Source organism: Falco cherrug, chromosome 4 (genome assembly GCF_023634085.1).
Source record: "Falco cherrug isolate bFalChe1 chromosome 4, bFalChe1.pri, whole genome shotgun sequence".
Classification (NCBI taxonomy): Eukaryota; Metazoa; Chordata; class Aves; order Falconiformes; family Falconidae; genus Falco; species Falco cherrug.
This window is the reverse complement of record NC_073700.1, coordinates 110002532-110023315: the sequence shown is the minus strand read 5'-3', so window position 1 is coordinate 110023315 and position 20784 is coordinate 110002532. Positions and strand designations below refer to the sequence as shown.

Genomic DNA, 20784 nt, shown 5'->3' with positions numbered 1-20784 from the left:
GCCCCCGCGCCGCTCCCGTCCTGCTCAAGTTTTGCCCCCACGCGTTTATCTCAACGAGAGGGGGGCTTGGATTGACGCCCCAAAAAAGTAGGTGGTGGTGGAATCTGGAATTAAGTCATTGATAAAAAGACCTTTCGGTGGGGCAGATGTACTACGCTGCCATGGTCACAGGAGAGAAGGAGCTTTTCTAGCCGTGATGCTAACGCTCCCCGTGCTGTACACAATCCACAAGTGCACTTGATAAATTTAAGTAGTAAAAGACCTGAAGACTACAATCTATCATTTTAATGCTTCGCTGATAACGTACTGAATCAATTTCAATTACTACCTCTTTTTTTTAAAAAAAAATTTACAACAAAACCCTGTACCCTGTTCGACTCCTTTTAGAATCCAGCGTACCATCAAGTATCATACATCAGCTAACGTAAAGCACAACATCTTAGTTTACTGAAAGGATCTAATTCCGAGTTCGGGCTAACGTTACCTTTTAACCCACAGTGTTTCCAGGGCCCGCCTGAAGCATAAACAGCACAAGCAGCTACAAGGGGACCTGCACAGGCTCAGCAGTTTGCAGACTGGCCTGACCTGCCTGGCTGGCAGATTAAGGGTCTCACAAATCAAGTGTGTGGGAGGATACAAAAAAAGTTGATCTTGCATGCTAACAGAAAAGTGCATCTCCAAAACAACAGTATTTAAAGTGTTAACTCTGACTTGCCCAACCCCTTGTCCACAAGCAGCTGTATTTTAGTGTACTTTTTTTATGTTTCAACTGATGCTTTTAGGCACAAAGTTCTGGATTTCGCACTAAGACTGTGGGGAGCTGTTACACATCCACATAGATTTGAAGATGTCTGTTGCAAAACTTGTATCAGAAACTCCACAATTCAAGAAGGTATCCACATTTGACTCTGTGAAAGTATCTGTGAGGTACAGGTAAAATACTTCACGCTGCCATGGACCTGCCATTTAGCTCATGTTGACTTAGCAAAAATTGTGGGGTTTAAAATATTATCTTTTTGCAAATCATCACAGAATTCATCTCTCCAAATCAGAATGGTATCAGAGCACTATTACCACACAGGCTGATTTATTACATCAGCAAAAGAACCAAGCCTTCATTTTGTGGCACCAAAATATTAACAATACGATACTAAGCATATGAGAAAAATAAATCATTGGCTAAAACGTAATACAAAAACATTTTCAAGCAGAATACCCTGAAGACTTGCAATATTACACATAAATTTCCCTTGATTTTCCTAGGAAACTGCACAAAATGTACAGTGAGCATTAAAAGGTTAATGCATGCATGAATTGAGTAATAGTTTTCTACTTGCAAAGTTCAGCTTAATTTTTCTAAGTCTGAGGAACAGGAAAACATAGCCAAACTTCCTGAAAGAACAGAAACCTATAGCTGCAGCGTGCTGCCATATATGCTTAAGAAAAGAGCAACAGGCACTATTTGGCTGCTTGTGGCCCATATGTTAATTACCATCTATTTCACTTCCTAGCATTACAATTCTACAAAAGGTAGCTAAGAAAAACATTTCCGCAGAATTATGATCAACTACAGTTTTTAATGTTAAATATACACAAGGCAACGATCTGACTACATTCACTGAAACCACAAAATGTGTATGGCAGAATCTTCTTTCACAGGCTGGGTCTGTAAACTGCAGCTGCACACCACTCTTGATTTCCAGTGCAGATTTCTCCTGATTAGGGAGAAGGAAGTTGAAAGTTCATCATTAACCAAAAAACCTCAAACATGCATATCAAACCCAGTCCAAATATCTATCCCCTTCCACAGTTTTCTGCACAGACAGATACACACATATTGCTAAAGTAACAAAACCAAGCAGAAAGCACAACAATTTTATTTAAAAAAAAAAAAAATCTGGACAAGGAACATAGTTATAAAATACATCATCTTTTGTACACTGTGGTTTAATATTTCATACAGAATCCCAGAAAAAGTGCTTTAATTGAACCTTCAATATATTTTGCCATAATCTTTATGTTAACAGGACTTCTACAAAGGTTCCAGGAAAGAAATACTTATGAAACACAGAACAAGGGAACATATAAGCCATTACAGAAGATTGGATTAAAATGTACTTACCCAGGCCTCTCAAATATCATACATCTCCATTATGTAGGCTTTAGGCACCAAGCCAATGGTTCCCTTCATTTCTCCTACCCACCAGCCAAATCTATTGTACTCCTAATTGAAAACAATATGCAATATTAACCTTTAGTCCGATATAAATGCAACAGAGTTTTGTATGCAACTCCTTGTGGATGCTTTCTCTTATATACAGTTATAATCATTTCAATTGAAAATTAAAACATTATATCTGTTTGTTAGAGGCATTCACATGCAGAGTTAGGCAAAGACAGAAGTTAAAATTTAAAAAGGCCAGGCATACTCAAGAAAATTTCTTAATTACAGACACACTTCTCTATAACACCCACTAAAAACAGCTGACCTCTCCACCTTCTATTCATCACAAATATAAGAACTTTCTATCTTTGTAACTAAAATCTAATAGCACAATGTTGACATATAAGAATCAACTGGGATTCTTTCAGTATCACAAGGCTAAACTCTAAGAAACTTACAATCAACTTATTTTAAAAACTACTTCGCCCAAATGTGAAGGGAACACCATATATATAATACATAATGCCTTTCTACGGACAAAGTCTACTATTGCTTTAGGCTTGCAGAAAATTCTACAGCAGATCTCATATGTCTGACAGATGACTAATGTACTTTTGTTTGAAATTTGTTTAGGCTTAGTGAGATAAATATGAAACAAAATGGATTATAATAGTTTAAAGAAATAATATCTTCCAAAAGCAATACCAAGTAAGAGTACTGTGAGATCCAAATTTAATTTTTTTTCCTATGAGATAAATATTTTAAGATCAATCCTAACAGCAGTTCAATAAATTCTAACAGCTGAAATTGCACACACACATACATAGAGAGAGTTACAAATGAAGCATTATTAAAACAGAGACCCCGTTCAAAATTGAATTATTAGTAAGGTAGAAATTACTTTGGAACAAACATGGAAAATACAAAATACACAGATATCTCTGATAAGCAACATCTGCTTCCTGCTACTCTGCTCTTCTGATGAGAACAGCAAAAGGCTGTAGGATTTTGAATTAATGGTCCTACTGAGACGAAGCTATTATTTTGACTGTAGATAAAGTTTTTCAGTTATAAATAGTCAGGTGGATCTTAAGGGTTAATGGAGCTTCATTAGAGCCTGAGCTATAATGATTTGCTACTGGCATATCTGGCCTGGTCAACAGTTCTCTGGGGTCCTATGAGGTACTTCGGTACTCAGCCCTCCCTGCGCTTAACTACAACAAGCCCCGCTGATGGCCCGCTTTGATGTGGGCCCAAGCTCTCTTCTTTTTTTTTTTTTTTTTTTTTTTTTAAAACACACGTGCATGCAGGCACACATACACTTTTGCATTTTCTTATTGCGGAAGGCTGAACACCAGTCTTAAATGTATTCCTCCTTCTCCTCACAGTGAATTAGTGATTTAAAAGATTCTATCCTACTATCCATAAAATACAGCAGTAAGTGTGATTTAAAGAAAACACACATAAAAAGCAGCAGGAAAACCTTCATTTACGATGTGAACACATGCACAAGAAAGCTGCGACAATAATTCCACCTTTTTCCGCCTTCCACTGCAGAGCAGTCTGCCAGAGATGGCTCTGCTCTGAAAGTCTAGAGGCATCTGAACCTGATCTTCAGCGCAAACTGCTCTCCCCAGAAGTTAAGAACCACTCATAACCTTTCCCATGGGGGTACACGTTACACCCCAAACCCTTAAAGGCTAAATAATACCGTGACACTGAGGTTTATAATGTTCCAGACCAGCCTGTTTAAAAATCCATGTGTTATCACACAATACCCTGGTTAAATATACAAACTGGATTTCTAGACTGAAGTGGGAAATTGCTGAAAGGGGCAGTACTCACGTATACTACTGGAATCTCAGCAATAAATCTCTCCAAGAGAAAGCAACAGAAGATTTGAAGCTGTTACATGGAACTTGTGAAGTGACTGGCAAGAGTGATTAAGCAAGTTTTGCTAGAGATCAGCCAAAAAAACAAACAATACATGAAATGAGGGAAGTGGCTTAGTTAAGCGGTCATTAAATTGCATATGACAAATGGCATAGAAAAAGCCTGTGGACTACATTATCCATTGAAAATGTTCCACTTGGCAACACTACATGAACTTAGAAACAAATGTTTTTAAAGAAACAATTCAGATACCTCAAAACAGAATTAAAAGCATGCTGCTGTTTACAAACTTTCTGGGGTTTGCTACTTACTAATACACCACTGGCATGAAGCTAAGTGAGAAGATGAAATGAATGTTGATGTAACAGACTAGTAAACTAATTTAAGGATTCACTGCAACCATTATATCATACAGACAATACTGCATTTTATTTTACGTAAGTTATTATTCTTTGCATGGGTCTCAAGTGCAGTATGAATCCCAGTTAAACTATCTGCAGTCCACAGAAGTCTGAACAAAAATATAACGCAGATACCTGGCTACCAAGAACATAAAACTTTAATCTCAGGTTTTAGAATAATTTGATAACACTCCCTTTTAAACTGGTTAAAGACATTTCTCTTTAAGCTCCTAACCACTCCTTTCTGTCCTTAGTACCACAAGAGTGCTTACTAGTCGGGCAGATAAAGCAGTCCCCCCGCCGTCCTTTCTTGAACTCGCATATAAAATCCAAATTGATGTATTGTTTCTGTCAACATTATCAATTATAAACTCCTTCACAGCAAAATAATTTAACTAATACACTGCTGTTATGAGGTCCGTGTCTATTACTGCTGTTTAAGAGGTGTAGAATAAAAGTCTAAAACTCACGTTTGTAGGAAATAATGATTAATATGCAGAAGGATATGACTACAGTTAGGAGTTTTATATGAATTTCTAAGAGTTGGGAAGCACGGTGCTTTCGCAAGCATCAGCTTCAGGTCTTAGGTACCACTGGGTTTACCATCTGGTATCCCTCACCCCATTCAGCTCTTAACATCACTGCTAACACAGGCAAGCGACTGTACTTCAGAAGGACTGATAAAATAATGAAGAGTCCTTTAATCTACAGGAAACCATTGTAGTCAATTTATAAGAAATATTGCATCCCTTTGTAGGATGTGTAATTATTTTCTATTAATCATGTGCTATAAAGCTACATTATGTGGTTATTCTGTTATCACTAGAAAGAGGCCTGCAGTCAGCTCCTGACAATGTTAGGTAATTACTAACACAAAGCTCCTTTCTCCTTATGTAGAAACGCTATCGAGATCCAGAGGTGCCGTGATGCTCGCTGTATGAAAATAACTCTCCAAAGAAATTCAATAACTGCAAAATGAATTGCTCCGAGGCAAACAGAGGGATAGGAGAGGGGGGCAGGGCCAGATCCAGCCGCCCTGCGATGAGGAGAACGCACAAGTGTGTGGCCGCAGCTCTGCCGTGCGAGTGGGAGCACATCGTCCTTACCAGGCAATATTAGGCAGGAGCTGGGGGGGGGGAAGGGCACCACAACCCCTGGATGACAAGCACCAGGGCAGCGGAATATGTTATGCCAAATAATGCAAAACAACCACCTTAACAGATGACCAAACGCTTTCTAAGCTACTTCTACACATCCACCCTCTGCCGGAGAGTGGATTTTTTTTTTCCCCGGCAGAAATTTATTAACCAAAGTGAAGTGATTTCACAGGGCAGCAAGGAACAGGTTATGACTTCACATTTAACACACTGAAACACTCTCTACAGCGTGCTGTGATAGCGGGGGAAAGAAAACCCCACCAGGGTTTACAGGCTCCTTAAATGCTCCTAACTGAACACACTGTGAGCAGATGTTTCTCCTTGTCCCCATCCTACCAGTTTTACCGGACTAATGTGTACGTCCCTATGACTCCACAAGGCACTGGTCGTGAAAGTTTTTGCACTTGGGGAAAACACACTGCCCGCTTTTTACAGATATCTCGTAAATTCAAGATTTTTGTACTATCTAGAAAAGAATTTTGATGTGCAAGAAGAGAAAATGTTTATACTCAAGACTCTTTCCAAAACAGTTTCTACCTTTAGAACAGATCCTCTGCATAAATGAGGCTCTCCAGATGCTTTGCACCATATTAACTTCTACTGACTTCAGCAAAAGTTGAGAGCATCTGGTCCTTGCGCAGTTAGTCCCTATTATTCAATGCATATGGTATGGGTTTTGTGTTTGCAGGGCGGGGTTTTTTATTTGTTTGTTTTTAAAAAAGACTTACTGAAAATCATTATCTTTCAATGCCTTGAAGAAAACAATGGGGTTGTGATTTTTAAAACAAAAAACCCTGAACTGTGTGAATTAAAGATTATTCTCCTGCCCCCTTCCAGTGGCACTCTAAGTAGTATTAACTGAAGGACTGAATATCTGCAAACTTTAAAACTGAAAAGCAAAACATTATCTATAACTTTGTTTGGCTTTAAACTAAGTAGCCTTTCCTATCAAGCTAAAGATGTGTGGGAAGCAGGGAGAAAATTTTTTTTTTTAAAAAAAGAATATCCTGTGGGGCAATTTTGGCAAGATAATATTTTAAAACACCTTTAAAACATCCAGAAGATTCAGACTAGCTAAAAAGTTTTAGAACTTCCTTTGGTGTAATTGCTGAATGATACACTATCAACCAGGGAGCATTTCTGGCACAGAACAGCATTTTCTCTAAAAAGTGGAAAATGATAAATGTTTTAGATAACTGAATGAGACCTCTTCACAGGTAGTAGAGTTGTTATAAGACAGCAATAAAATGGTCATCTTTAAGCATATAACCCTCAGATTTACTGTATAGTTGCGTTATTACGTTTTATTTCCTGCAATCACATGAGACAAAAAAGACACCAACTAAAGAGTCCCAGTATAAATCAGGGTAAGCAGACTGAATTCCGAAGCAAAACTGGCCCCTGAAAAAACCCTGGAAGGACAGAAGGGCATTTTATTTTCCATTAGATGACACACAAAATTTTTTCTAATCATGTAGATAAATGCTTACATATTATCAACATGCGAACCAACAAAGCTGGAGTTACTTTACATTAGTTTATCTTAACTAACCTTCCATTTAAAGGCCTTTGCTCTTACCTTATGTTTGGACATGTTTGTTTGGGGTTTTTTTTTTTTCTGTAAGGTAAACAAGCCAGAAGAAGAAAATGTACAACCTAGTACTGCATTTTATTTTTGATCAGAAACATTCCACTGAAGTGAATCTCCCAGTGCTCCCACTTTCCCTCCTCTGGCTCACTTTGCAGAGCTGTCAGTCTCGGAGCACACACACCACATTTCTTTCAGATGAAATAAAAACAGAAGATGCACTTCAGTGTGCTCCAACCACTAATGTGTTCTCATTCCACAAAAGCAGGCTAGACCTCTTTGGACATCAAACACCTTTAAAAACACACTGTGTGGACACTGGAGCCTCAGCACTAAATGTGTTTCACTCTGCAAATCTACTCCTATTGGTAGTCTACGCCCTATTTGCTAACATAGACACGGGCAGTACACTCATGGAAAGAGAAATTACTGTTAAATACTGATCTCAGTATGATCGGTCAGAAAACAGCCTGACAAAAAAATCCACTCAGGATTTTAGTATGCCTTTCAGATCTTCTTGAAAACTACCGAATAAATATATTTTATGAAGATTATACAGCTAATGTACAAAATGCTCACAGTGATTACAAAACAGCTGCATTGTTAATTTTATTTTATAAGCACTAATCTAAGCTATGGAGATTTCCTTGTTTGTCTTTTCACTAAGCAAAAAAAAACAAACAGGTTGAGGTGTGAGCACTTTAACAGACATTTATTGTATCGAAAGAACAAAAATCTGCCACACTAGAAATGTACAACCACTGAATAAAGTGTAATCTAGGTACCAAGTTAACATTTGACTTTCATGGAAAATTCTAGAGCAAAGGGTTAAGCGATAAATGAGATTTCCATCAATCATAAATACCAGAGTCAGCCACATTACATAGCATTGGCAGGTACTGAAGTAGTAACCGGGAAGGTGAATTCCAGTTTGAGATACAATTTCTGATTTTGAAATATTATATTTATATTTGCATTAAACCAACAAATATATGAGATGGGAATTAACTTAGAAGTTAAGAACCACCAGTAATTCTGCTAAGCAGGTGCCTGCTAACATCTAATTTGCATTACTGTTTCCTGATAAAAATATGGCATTTTTTCCCAAAACAAAACGTGCACCTAAAGCAAGCAAACCAATACTGCAAGTACTGCACTTGCATAAACTCTGCAATTCAAACTTTTTAAAAAAGTAGTAATAGGGCTACCTCCACCTGAAGCTGTATTTATTTCTGTAAATTGATTTCTTGCGTAAAGCTACAGAAGTCCTTTCAAAAAGGACTGTTACAAAGGTTTGTTTCCCCATTTATCATATGGGCTTGAAAGCAAAGGCAAACCCATAAATAAGCAGGAGTTAAGAGCAATCATCCTTTTAGAAAACAGGATGCCCAAGTATTGCATTTCTAATGCTCAATATTAACCAAGAAATCTTACTGATGAGTCCCTCTATCAGTAGAGCTATAAATTTTTCTCTACTGCATAGAGGGGTATATAGTTTTCTGAAAGTTCACCTGATTTGCAGCGTAAGATATAAATGCTTGAATATTCAAGAATATTATAAAGTAGAATTATAATAGTATGATTTATTTGTACAGATACATTGATCAATTAGTCTGAAAAGTTAACTGATTTTAAAATAAACAAAAGTTAACAAGTTCTATTGCAACAGTTCTGCTGATTCTGCTCAGATTAAAAACTTAACCTTTAAAGGAAAGTCTGAGAAGTAGGAAAACCTAGAAAAAAGCTTTGGAGGTGGGTTTTGGTTTGGTTTGGATTTTTTTGTAAGAGCCCACAGAACTGCTGCAACACAAAAGCCACAACTGACGCAAATATTTAGATAACAGCTGAAATAGTTTTTGAATGCACCTTTAAAACAAGGAAGCATGCTTTTCTACCGTAATTGCACTAGTCAAACATAGGTATTTGTATTATCAGAGTATAAACATGAAAATCATGCTTGTTGCACTAACACTGAATTTTGATGCTCAGTTTAAAGCAAATTATGGGGGATTTGTCTTTGCATAATGCTTTGCTATTTTAGAAAGTAAATGTTGCCAAACTGAAACCTTGCTCATTCTTCTCAAAGGCATTCACCTAGAAACTTACATGTACATATTGTTCCTCTTGCTTTATTTAAATTATATCAATGCCTAAATTTGCTAAACTGGTTCATAAGTAGTTCTGTGGTACTAATGATCTCATTTCTTGGAAACAAAATAGTCACGTTACCCTAATTTAGATACATAAAGGTATGTAAAAAGGTAAAAATATATTGCTGGCATACCTGTTACTGGAGAGACAAATATCTGTCTTATCACGTTCATCAGAGCAAGCTATACCCTTTATATTTCCTTGTGAAACAAAGACCTATTACACGTTGCACAAATACGCTCAATATTTTGTTAATGTTTCACCCTTCTTACTGTAATACTGCTATACCCATGCTTACTTTCTTATCAGCAAAATGTGATTTTCAAGAGTGATGTTCCTAGCTGGCTGACATATGATAGAAAGGCAATAAAGCCATAGCTAGGTTCAAGCTGAAGCTGAATTTATGACACCATTTTGGATCCAGAGCCATCGCCCCCCGTCACTACCTGCATCTCTCATCTGCAGCCACTAGATGGTGGGAAAAAATTAAAAAATTGCCAAGGATTCCTGCTGACCGCCACAAAACCCAAGTATTCATGTATAGGATTAGGAAATATTTTCTGAAGAAAAGTCTCGACCGACTTCAGGTTGGTTAGGTTCACTTGTCCTTTGGTTGTATTTTTCATTTACCAGACAAAGAGCTTGTAAATGATGGACCTTGAAACTGCATCAAGTGCCGGGTTAAGATGGATAATTCTCTGGCACTTTCCCCTCCAAGGACCCTAAATTCAGAGCTGACAGTAGTGGTCGAGAGTCATTTTTCTGAAAAAGCTGTAACAATCTTTAAGCGAAACAGGACTGAATTTTCTGGGCTGTATTTTGGAGTAGAAATCATTCCCAAAGAGAGAGGTTCTATATATCTGGAGCAGCAGCAAGCCTGTTTCAAGGACCAATTACGGATTAATCACAGCATGATCACAGGACAGTTCATATACAGAGGACAGCTTAAGCTACTGTTTTTTCTATTCTGCTCCATTTTTTTAAATTAAATTTCTCACTCTTCTGGGAAAGGAGTAGCAAATAATTTTTTCACCTACAAGCTGAAGATTAAGATTTTATAGTCTCCACACCATACCAGAAGAGCACAACCCATGAAGAGGCTAAACTTGTGCAGTGGAATCCGTTTGTTCACGGGCTTTTCGGGGTGGGGGAGAGGGGGAAGAGATGATTAGTTTAAATTAGTACCATTCTTCAGGGCTGTGTAACTGCTTGAAAGTCTGCCCAATCCAAGAGTGTTATCCAGCCTTTAGTAATGCAATTCAGTTATTAGTTTAAGTGACAATGAAATACCTCAAAAGACATACATGGGCACATTACCATTAGTAATATATCTTCTATATTTTTATATAGGACTATCTTTCTATCCATAAATCTTAAATTTATTTAAAACAGAAGCTGTTACATTTATTATCCGGAAACACTGCAGTTAAGGTATCATGGAAGATTTAAAGCAATTGTGACAAAACCGAAGAGTTTGAAACTAAGACAAACAGATGCCTCTAGCTTTCACACACCTACTTGTATATATCTTCGGCGTTAATTAGACTGAATGGCAACTACATCTGAGATATATGTTCCACATATATGTTAAGAGGTATGGGTTTTTTCAATGAGAACTTGAAAAGCTCAGCTTTTTTCTAATATATGGGGGAAAGATAAATTTCCTTTGATGAATTGTTCAGAAGTAGACTTCAATGGACCATTAGATACACATTTTAGGAGAGGTTTTGGTTTTATGCAGGGAGTTAAGGAAAAATAAGAATACTACTAACATTAAAATAGAATAAAATTTCACGCTTATACTCTTTCTCATCCCTTTAGATGAGAGAAATTACATATCTCATTTGATTTGCAAACAGGAAAGCAGTAAATTAAAAATTGCCCAAATCTGTTGGAGCAAACAAATCTGGAATCTGAGCTGTCAGAACAATGACAATATATATACAAATATCAAAGTATTGTTCAAAAACACAAACCATCTTCTGTAGCAAGATGCCCAGAAAGTCACAAATATAAATCAGGAAACAAAAAACATAACATACAAGATAATTTAAAAATCTACAAGGTTAACATTTACAAGCAGAAAGCACTTTGTTTCCCATTAAATCAGTTATGAAATGGTAGCCAAGACCGAACAAGTAAATAAACACACTTTTAAGTTAATTCCTGTTAACATGGCTATGTTTTAAATGTGATTATAGTTCATTTGACAAAATAATTAATTGCAGTGAATATCTGATTGCAAACAAAGGACCTGAAAGGGAGTGACAAATTTCCCCCCCTAGAACTGTGGGAATGTGCCCTTCTGCCATGGCTTTCTTTACAACTATGTAGTTCCAGGAGCATCCCATACCTTGCTGAGAATGTAGATAACATCACCACGTTTAAATGTCAACTCATCAGGTACATCTCCTGTGCAGTCCCACAAACCTTGATAGAAATTGGCATAATCGGTATTTTTGCTATCTGCAAAGAAAACAGCATCTAATTACAAAAGGATAAAGATTGAGGGGCTAAAGTTACTCTTTAAATCTCCAGATAGGATGAAGTTATTTATTAGCACACATTTCTTTCTTCTCTTTTTGGAAACAGCTCCTTCATACCACAAAAGCAAGTGGAAAACAAGTTTTATGTGAAAGCCCTTCACTGGCAAGTTGTATCACTTAAGAGACATGTAGCTACAGGTTTTCAAAGCATTTTCCAGCTGCAACTTAAAGCAGCTACGTTTTTTCCTAATATATTTTCAGCAAGCCATATTTGCATCTCAACTTGAAGCTGATAAAACTGCTAGAATATAGTTAGTAATAATCTGTGAAAGGAAGCCAAAGTAAGTATTTTGTGATCGCCCCCTCTCCCCCTCCGCTGTTCCAACAAAACTAAATAACTTCTCTGAGAACATTTCAGATAATCCTTGACTGTTCCTTCTGAAATACTGGAGAACTTGGAAACTGTTGCTGAAGCTGCATTTTAAAAATATTTGTGCCAGCTCCAGTTTAGGACATTAAGCTCTGGCTAAACATGCAACTACACTGCAGTCATAAACTCATCCTTCTAACAGCTTAAGCACAATGGATGTGCTGTGTTCAAGCTGCCATACAGACCATTAACTGATTGATTATTTAGCACTCTTTGCTCTGTAATACGGCAATAACACAGTAATAAATGCTTTGTCATACACTTACAATACAGAGTACATCTATTGAAACACAGCGCTTACACACAGTTAAATACACTGGCTGCTTCTGTTACACTGCAAACTATTTCCTGTTTTTAATTCCATGAAAATGGAGTGTGATGAGTTAATGCAAAAAGAATGTAAGCAATACCAGTAAGATGACCAGTTACATTATGTATACACTAACCAGACAGAATGTATATGTACTAATAATTTACATCACTGGAAAGCTATCTTCTAATTCTGATAACATAAATATCACTGAACTGGCTGGATCAAGGCTGTCATCTTAGTTTTGTTATATGATCCTTGAACAGCAGGCTTGCTGGTTATTCCAACATATACCAGTTACATTTGCATGTCATTAGTACTCTACACTATTATTTATAGTTTACAATTTAATCATGATTGGTTCACTTATATCAAGTATCAAGTGATAGAAAGCATCACGTTATAAAAAAATATAGCAGTATTCAACTTGTGGTTTTCCCTATTTTGAAAAATACTGAGATTTTCATTTTAATACCCTCTGCATGAGCAAGAAGAGCTTGTTTTCTATTTATCCCTTCCAACCTGTGTTCTGTAGTGTCTTGATGGCAATACCATCATAAGGCTAACTATTCACAACCTTGATTTTAAAGCTGCCATTTAATTTTCCATAAACTGCTGATTAGTAGCTACCACTTGGTATATAGCACTAGGGGGCATTCTGACTACCAGTGCACAGATTTTTTTTCTGTCCTCACACCAAAACCATTCATAAATAAGAGATTTGATCACCGTAAAATGCATAGATAGAATAATTTCAAGAGGAAAGCAGAATCCGTTTGAAATGTTGCATCTCCAGATTTTGGCCCTTCCTGTTTGTCAGCTCAGTATTCACCAATTTAGCATTGGACAGTTATAAACAGTAACACAGATTAGCACCAAATTAATTTGTGATAAATATTAAATCAGAATCTCTCTTCAGTCTTTTGATACTGCATTGATCACAGTTCCCTGTCCCATCTCATAAAAGGTAATGTAAGCTCATGTGAAAAAAACCTAAAAGTTATGTCGATATTGTATCCCACCTTTCAATCTTTCAGCAGTTGTCTTACTGATTTGGTTTAAAATACATTAATCAGACCTGTTACTTCTTCAGATTTGCCCTGAAATGAATCATGACTTTTCACACCATTTTTTATCATTTTGAGGTCTGTTCTTACCTTTATGTGCCTGAAGTAACTTCTGTTAACACTAATGGGAGTTACATGGGGAACATCAGCAACAGGAGAGATCCCACAGCAGGTGAGACACATCTCTCCCTAGATGTTCATCATAAGCATTTAATTAAGTCTTGAAGTGGGAAAGCAATTCAACTAATAACACAGCAACACTAAAAAAGATTAATTTTAAAGTAAGTTTATTGCAACAGTGAAGATGTTGCCCAAAGACTAACCGTGGCTCTGTGCCCCTCATTTGTAAATTCAACATAAGACAGAGTTGTGGAAATCAGAAAGCCCCATTTCTCGGAGAAGCATATACCAGTACACCAGGAGCACAGAAATTAAAAATAGGCAGAGAAAATGTCAGTTTAATTTGTGAACAACTATGCTGGTCTTCCAACAAGTGTTAATTTCAGTTTTGAAATACCCGCTCATACCCACCAGCACAAGTTTCTCCGAATTCTTTAAGTGCAACTACACTTACATAAAAGCCAATCAGAACCTATACATCTAAAGGTCAAAATTCTTCATTAAACTGATTCACGGTGCTTCACAAACACAGAGGTAGAACAACAAAAAAAAAAGCTGCAAAAACCTCTGCAAAACACAAGCCTGTTCTTTCTTATTTCAGCTTCTCTTTCTTTACCTGAAAACAGCTGGTAGATTTAGTATCAAGAACTTGTATGTCCATTAGAGTTCAAATTCAAAAGGTACTGATTTGCTGGCATTACTCTGCCACAATTACACTCTATTCTTACACACTGTGAAATGTTGTGGGCCATAAAAATACTATGATGACATAATTGCTAAACTTAAGTCTGTTGTATTTTGAAGGCATGGTCACTTCGGCCATGTGAATGAGGCACAGTAAAAAAAAATTTAGATGTGTAGCACAGGGTAGAAAACAGTTTGTTTTTACCTACCCACTACTTTTAATATTACCAATCACAAGAAATGGCTGAGCAGGATTTTGGGTAGATTGTTTCCCCAGGAAATACTTCTTTCATTCCAGGACAGCTATCTGGATGAACAACTGTTCAACAGTTTCCAAAATTCTTCCATAAAGAATTCCTCATGGTTTTCTTCTGCCATCTCTCTTTTTCCAGTAACAGTAATAGGAACAACAGGTATTTTTGTCCAATATACTGATAAAAACACTTCTGAGGCTGACAGATCAAACAGCAACAGCTGCCAGCCTTCCTGATGGTAGGCTTAGACTGTGTATTTCACTGAAAAATACCCACACCTGACAATACATGCTTGAAGAAAGGAAGGTGAACAGTTCAAGTAAAAAAAAAAAATAAAATAAAATTTAAAAATCTGACAAGTATATCACTCAAGCATGCACTTCAAATATTGTAGATTGTTTAAAACTTATCAATGCCCGTGGATTACTCATGGGAAAAAATTATAAGAATATTGTAACAGCCTCAATAGACAGAAAAAAAACAAAACCTGCCAAAACAGATTACGAGTACGTATTTCAGAGGGATTTAAGTGTGTTGTCCAATTGCAGCCTAAGCCAATCTAACTGCAGGCTGTTCCATTCCTGCCCCCTACCTTGTCACAATTTTGGCGCTTGCCATTTCTGAGCACAATCCTGAAAGAATTGACCAAAACAAACATCGGAATTACAGCCCAAGTATGGAAATGTACTACTAAAAAAATTAGAATAAATGTGACTGTGCCTGATCTCCACTGATCTTCCACTTTAACACTGATGGCATCTAAGTTAACAAACTCTACTATGACAGTGACTTAGAACTCATAGTTAATATTATCTGTTCATGCATTGCTTGTGGAATGAAGGAACGTGTGTGTATGTTTTCCTTTCACCACTGTGATCCACTGCCCAGTATATTAAACAGCTTGCCATTCTGATTTATATTCCTTGACTCTTAATCAGATTCCATAAAAGTTGATAGTGTCAGATTTGAAGACTACTAGTCTGGACTACTTAAAAATACTTGAAAGAGGTGAACGGTGTCCCCTTTCGGTGATTATGTGCTCAGTATTTACCATACTGAAGGCTTAAAGATGGAGACAGATGAAGTTCAATATTAAAGCTATTGGAATGATTCTGTCTTACACAAGTGATTTCGACCTCCAGTGTTGGGTCTCCATGCCCAGATGAGATATAACCTGTTGAAGAACAGTTATTTGTTTGTTCTGGTGATGTCTTAAACTGCAGAGAATGCCTGTTACTTACTTACTTGCCCTTTGTCCCACACGCCATAAAAATTATGAAATAAGGGCAAAATAACTGCAGTGTATTTATTTGGACTCAACATCTAATCTAGCCCAATCTGTCCAGTATAATCTTTCTCACTTGTCTTCTCCTGCTGTTCCTTACTTATTCTAAAATCAAGGAATTTACACTGAGACAGCACAGAACATGACACTTGCTGAAACAATGATTGTGGAAATGATAATAGGCAGATAGTGGTAGCAAAAAAGACCCAGCAAGTTATATTATATAAATGAAACTCTTCAATGTTTTGGTGTTTTTAAATAGTTAGGTCACTAACATATAATCTAAAGCTATCCAGCAGCTACAGTCAGCATCAAGACTGAAGGAATAAAAAGAACTCAAGTCTGCACATTAACTGGAGTAGAGCTAAGTTAAGGCAAGAAAAGAGTAGGAAAAAAGAAAGGTTTTTTGCACTTATCAGGCTGAGCTTACAGACAACTTCCAGAATACTTTCTGTGAAATTCAGGTTTAGTAAAGCTAGGCAATATATTAAATTTAAGAATGTATGCACTGTTCGTGTGGAAAATCACAAAATATTCTTGAGTCAGGTTAGGTATTTATGATGCAATTATTACAAATACCCATGTCAATTCAGCCCCAAAAGTCAAAGAGCGTTAATTCAGTGTTGAAGAGTTAACACAATAAGATCAGATCAGAAAATTATTGCTTGAAATTAATCTGATATCTGGGGAGAACTGTTATGGTACTTTCAAGGACATTACACAAATACTAGTAAGACTGATAAGGCTGCTCTCATAGCAGTCAAAACTTTTCAGAAATGAAGGTGCTAAGGCTTTGAGTTTTCAAAAGTATGACTATTTAGATCTTCAAGAAGATACATTACTGAAAAAAAAATAAGCTGTTGGCAACTTTATAATTGGATTGACCCCACGCTCCATTACGACAACACACTCATAATTACAGTAATGTCTAAATGAGTACTAAATATTAAGGCTGTAATGAGTCATGTTGTTTTACACATGTTTTTAGCAGAGCACAATATTAACAGCGTTGAATGACTTGGCTCTTGTTTCCTTTCCAAGAAAAGCAACCCAAAACTCCTCACAGCAACCTGTTCCTGCTTTCCTGTATGGGTCAGGAAATCAGGCCTCTGTTTCCTCCCCACATGTTGCAACAGGAAGAGCACTGCAGAGCTACTTCCTAAAGGAACTCTTCTTGCCCACCCTTTCCTTGACAGCTCTGAAAGAATTATGTGTATTACGTACGGTGGTGGAAGGAGAGGCAGATTGCATGTCAGTGCAGGTCACAGTTACAATGCAGCAGATCTCAGAAAGGTGTAAGGTCTGATAAGAAGCAAGTCTTCTCTGCTTGCCGTGTCAAATCACCCATAGTTTATCTAAAGGTCTGTGCCCTTGAAGCACAAATATATCTTGTTTTTAACCATAACTGGAAATACCCTTCTGTCAAGAAAAGTTGTCTGGCCATGTGACTTTACATGGTATATGCAGTTATATTTCCAGTCCCAGAAATAATTAGCACGAGGGCAGTTTGCCAAGCTAAAGCTGAGAGAATATCCTTCACTGCCTTTCTGGGTATTTGTGTCCTTTTCCAATTTTTATGCTGCTGTCACCGGACTCTGGCATTTCTTACCCAATTCATTTGCTTTCTGTGGTAATCATATGCAATGAAGATATGCATGGCCAACATTTAAACAGGCTGCAGATCAATTAGTGGTCTTAAGTTTATCTGATTTTTATCAAAGAAGACAGAGCTTTGGGTCGATTGTCAGAGCCTGTGTCAAGTTGACCTTTTCAGAGACGTCTACATTGTCGGTCCCTTGGGCAACTTGTTGTCCCCTGTTAGTCTCTGAATGGCAGAAGTCTGTTCTGCTCAAGCACAAAGTATACACAGATGTCTATATTACATTCTTATAGGTTTGACAGCAACTGCATGTTGTATCTATAAACTGTCCTTTAGCAGTGACACTTCCTCAATGATGATAAGCTAATTTATGCAACTAAATCTCCTTTGTGCAGAAATGAAAGCTAATTGAGTCATTACAAAGTAATTCAGGAAGGAATACCTTGTATAAATTGGCTTACTTTATAAATCCTTCTCAAGTGGTTTTCATGCATCCTAAGTGGCGCTAAGCAGTTCTGCTGCCATCAAATACCCAGGTGAAAAAGACAGCTTTGCCGAGCTATAAAAACATTATTTTAAAACAGCAAAGGGAAGAGACAAGAAAATAAAGGTAAAAATAGCGCATACAGAAAATAAAAAGGAAAGATTTTAATTACCTGAAACAGTGGTAACTTTCTCCTGGCTCAGTCTTCTTGGCACTTCAGCCTTTGAGGGAACACGTTCTTCTGCAAAACACATAACTGCAAATGAAACTCTGAAGGGACACCTCAGCTGACAGGAATTACAGCCCACATTAGTCTGAAAGCCACGCTCTACATTTCCAGAATTGTATGCCCTGTTTACTATTTTGCATTTGTACAGAAGTTGGAACATTGTTATTTCTGCTGTTTCCCCCACCCATCCAAATGCTCCAAGAGCTTTCTTTCAAAATCTCAATTGTGAACATCTGTTTCCCTTTTCAATCTGCTCTGAATGCGGTAACACAGAGCTGCAGTTCTGCTGGGTCCTATTCTGCTCCATACATTTCTTGCCAGGATAAAGGAAACTGAGGATTGAAAAAGTACCCCCAGCCCATGCTAGAATTCTGACGTTCTTAAGAGAGGTATGCAGAGAAGGCAGAGGACATCTTACCGTCAGCACTGTTATACAGAGACCCTAACTGGACACCTGCACGATGGGAACACGGCCACTACAGCTGCCATGCGGTCAGTGCTCCTAGCCACGGTTTTAAACAAGCCAGACTCTATCAAATAACTTAGTGCAAGTTTAGGAGACAAGAAAAGAAAAAAACCTGGCAGCGATCAGCTCTGCTGCATGTTTTCTGGCTAGCAGGCTTGGAACACTCCAAAATCCCCACAGGCAGTTTTGAAAGATGTGCTCCATAGTCCTTGTCCAGCACAGACAGGGGACCCCCTCTCGCCCCACCCTCACTGAAGTAAATCCACACTCCACTCAGTACAGGGACATAGGATCTGCTCCTCACACCTCAGTCAACAATTCGGTTGATGAGGCAAAAAAAGGGAACAAACTCTGAGGTTTTTTAGCTCTGTTCTTTCTTTAGGTTCATAAGGAAGTAGAAACGGATTTATCTTGGTCTTTATAGTATATGAAAACTGACAAAGCTGCTGTACTGAAGGAGGAAACAGTACATCGATAAACTCACTTCTTAAACAACAACTGGACTTTCAATACATATAAATTATTTGGCTTTGCTACTCATCACATATCCAGACATTCATGCTTATTTTTAAGGCACACATTTCAGCAATTAATTTTGATATTTTATTAATGACAGACAACAGATACAGAACTCACAGCTTTTAAAATGTTCCTTATTGTACAACTTATATGTAATTGCCTATCTACTTTGTCAAAGAATGAATTTTATATCAACAGTTCAAAGGTTTTTTAGCCTTGTAAAAATTTAATGTATCCACAAGACTGTTCCTGCAAACATTAAAGCAGATGTTTAAAGCACAAGAGTAGACCTGTTGAAATGAGTATGTATAAGTGCTGCTAACCTATATACGCAGTCCTACAAATATTACCATTATATCATGAGATTCACTTTACAAAGAGCTTTGAAATGCTGCCCTACTAAGCCAGCAGGAGTTTTTGCTCTCTGACTCTTGACTAGCTAAAAATGCGGTCGAGGTGAATGTAAACTATTATTTAAGCCTGGGGGGGGATGGGGCGGGGGGGGACAGAGAGGGAAAAAAACCCCAAAACAATAGAACAGGGAAAATCTGAAGCTGCAATACAACACAAAACACTATTTACTGCATTCAGATGCAGTTATGTGTTTTCCCCCACTTGGCATAACTCTCGTCGCGTGTTTCCAAGTACACTCATTTGTTTATTTTGAGCACTCACAACTGGAGCATAAATGGCAAAAATATTGTCCCCATGTGCCGTGAGGAGCACTAGGAGGCACTGTCATTCTGTGGCTTCCCTACCACTATGAGACCACTCACAGTCACATTTTCTAGAATTGTCCTTTTTTCACAGAACAACCCAGTTTCATCCAACACACATAGCATGATATATTATTATTTATTTACATGTTTATTATATAAAATAACATTTTATATATATGAAATAAAATTTATATATATATTAAATGTTGATATTTCACATTACTGAATGTTTGGACTTACATCAGTTGGTGTGTGAAATGTACGGTGGATTTTAACTGTATCAACTATCATGGTCATCAAAATAGCTTAAACTGAGGAATGACTTGAGTAGAGGAGATTTCAACTGAAGTAAAACAGCAGAGGAGGACTGAAGAGATTTTTTTCATAAGGTACAGTTGAATACATGTAGATTGTATTGTGGTTTCATGGAAAAATTTAGACATCTGCATTGCCTTTCCTGAAAAACTTACTTCCTAGAAACAAGAGTTCACCAGATCCATACCTGATGATGAGAAGATGACTGAACCAAGGCTCCTTGAATACTGAAAAGGTCCCAGATTCGAACAAAGGCTGCCCATATTAGCATACTGGTTTGGATCCCAACCATCCCCACTTACCCCATTTTGCTTTATACTACAGAGTTGTCACAGAGAGGACAAACTTTCAGGTGCAATTAGACTGGAATACTCACTCCCAAAGCACACTGAACACGGTCCAGCTGCTAACGGGGATTCAGTCCGTGGAACCAGACTAAAGTGACTCCATAGGAAACCTCTT

At 37.4% G+C, this 20784-nt stretch overlaps 1 protein-coding gene across 1 annotated transcript in view; it reads right to left on the bottom strand.

Moving 5' to 3' along the window:
• Positions 1 to 1557: 1557 nt before the first annotated feature.
• SKAP2 (src kinase associated phosphoprotein 2) overlaps positions 1558 to 20784 on the bottom strand; it is a 116712-nt gene continuing 97485 nt past the window's right edge. Inside the window, exons 10-13 of the mRNA XM_055707412.1 lie at positions 18247 to 18315; positions 11708 to 11820; positions 2123 to 2224; positions 1558 to 1715 (exon numbers count right to left, since the gene is read on the bottom strand). Of these exons, the coding sequence (XP_055563387.1) occupies positions 2132 to 2224; positions 11708 to 11820; positions 18247 to 18315 (275 nt within the window). The 3' untranslated portion in view covers positions 1558 to 1715; positions 2123 to 2131. The remainder of the gene's footprint in view (positions 1716 to 2122; positions 2225 to 11707; positions 11821 to 18246; positions 18316 to 20784) is intronic.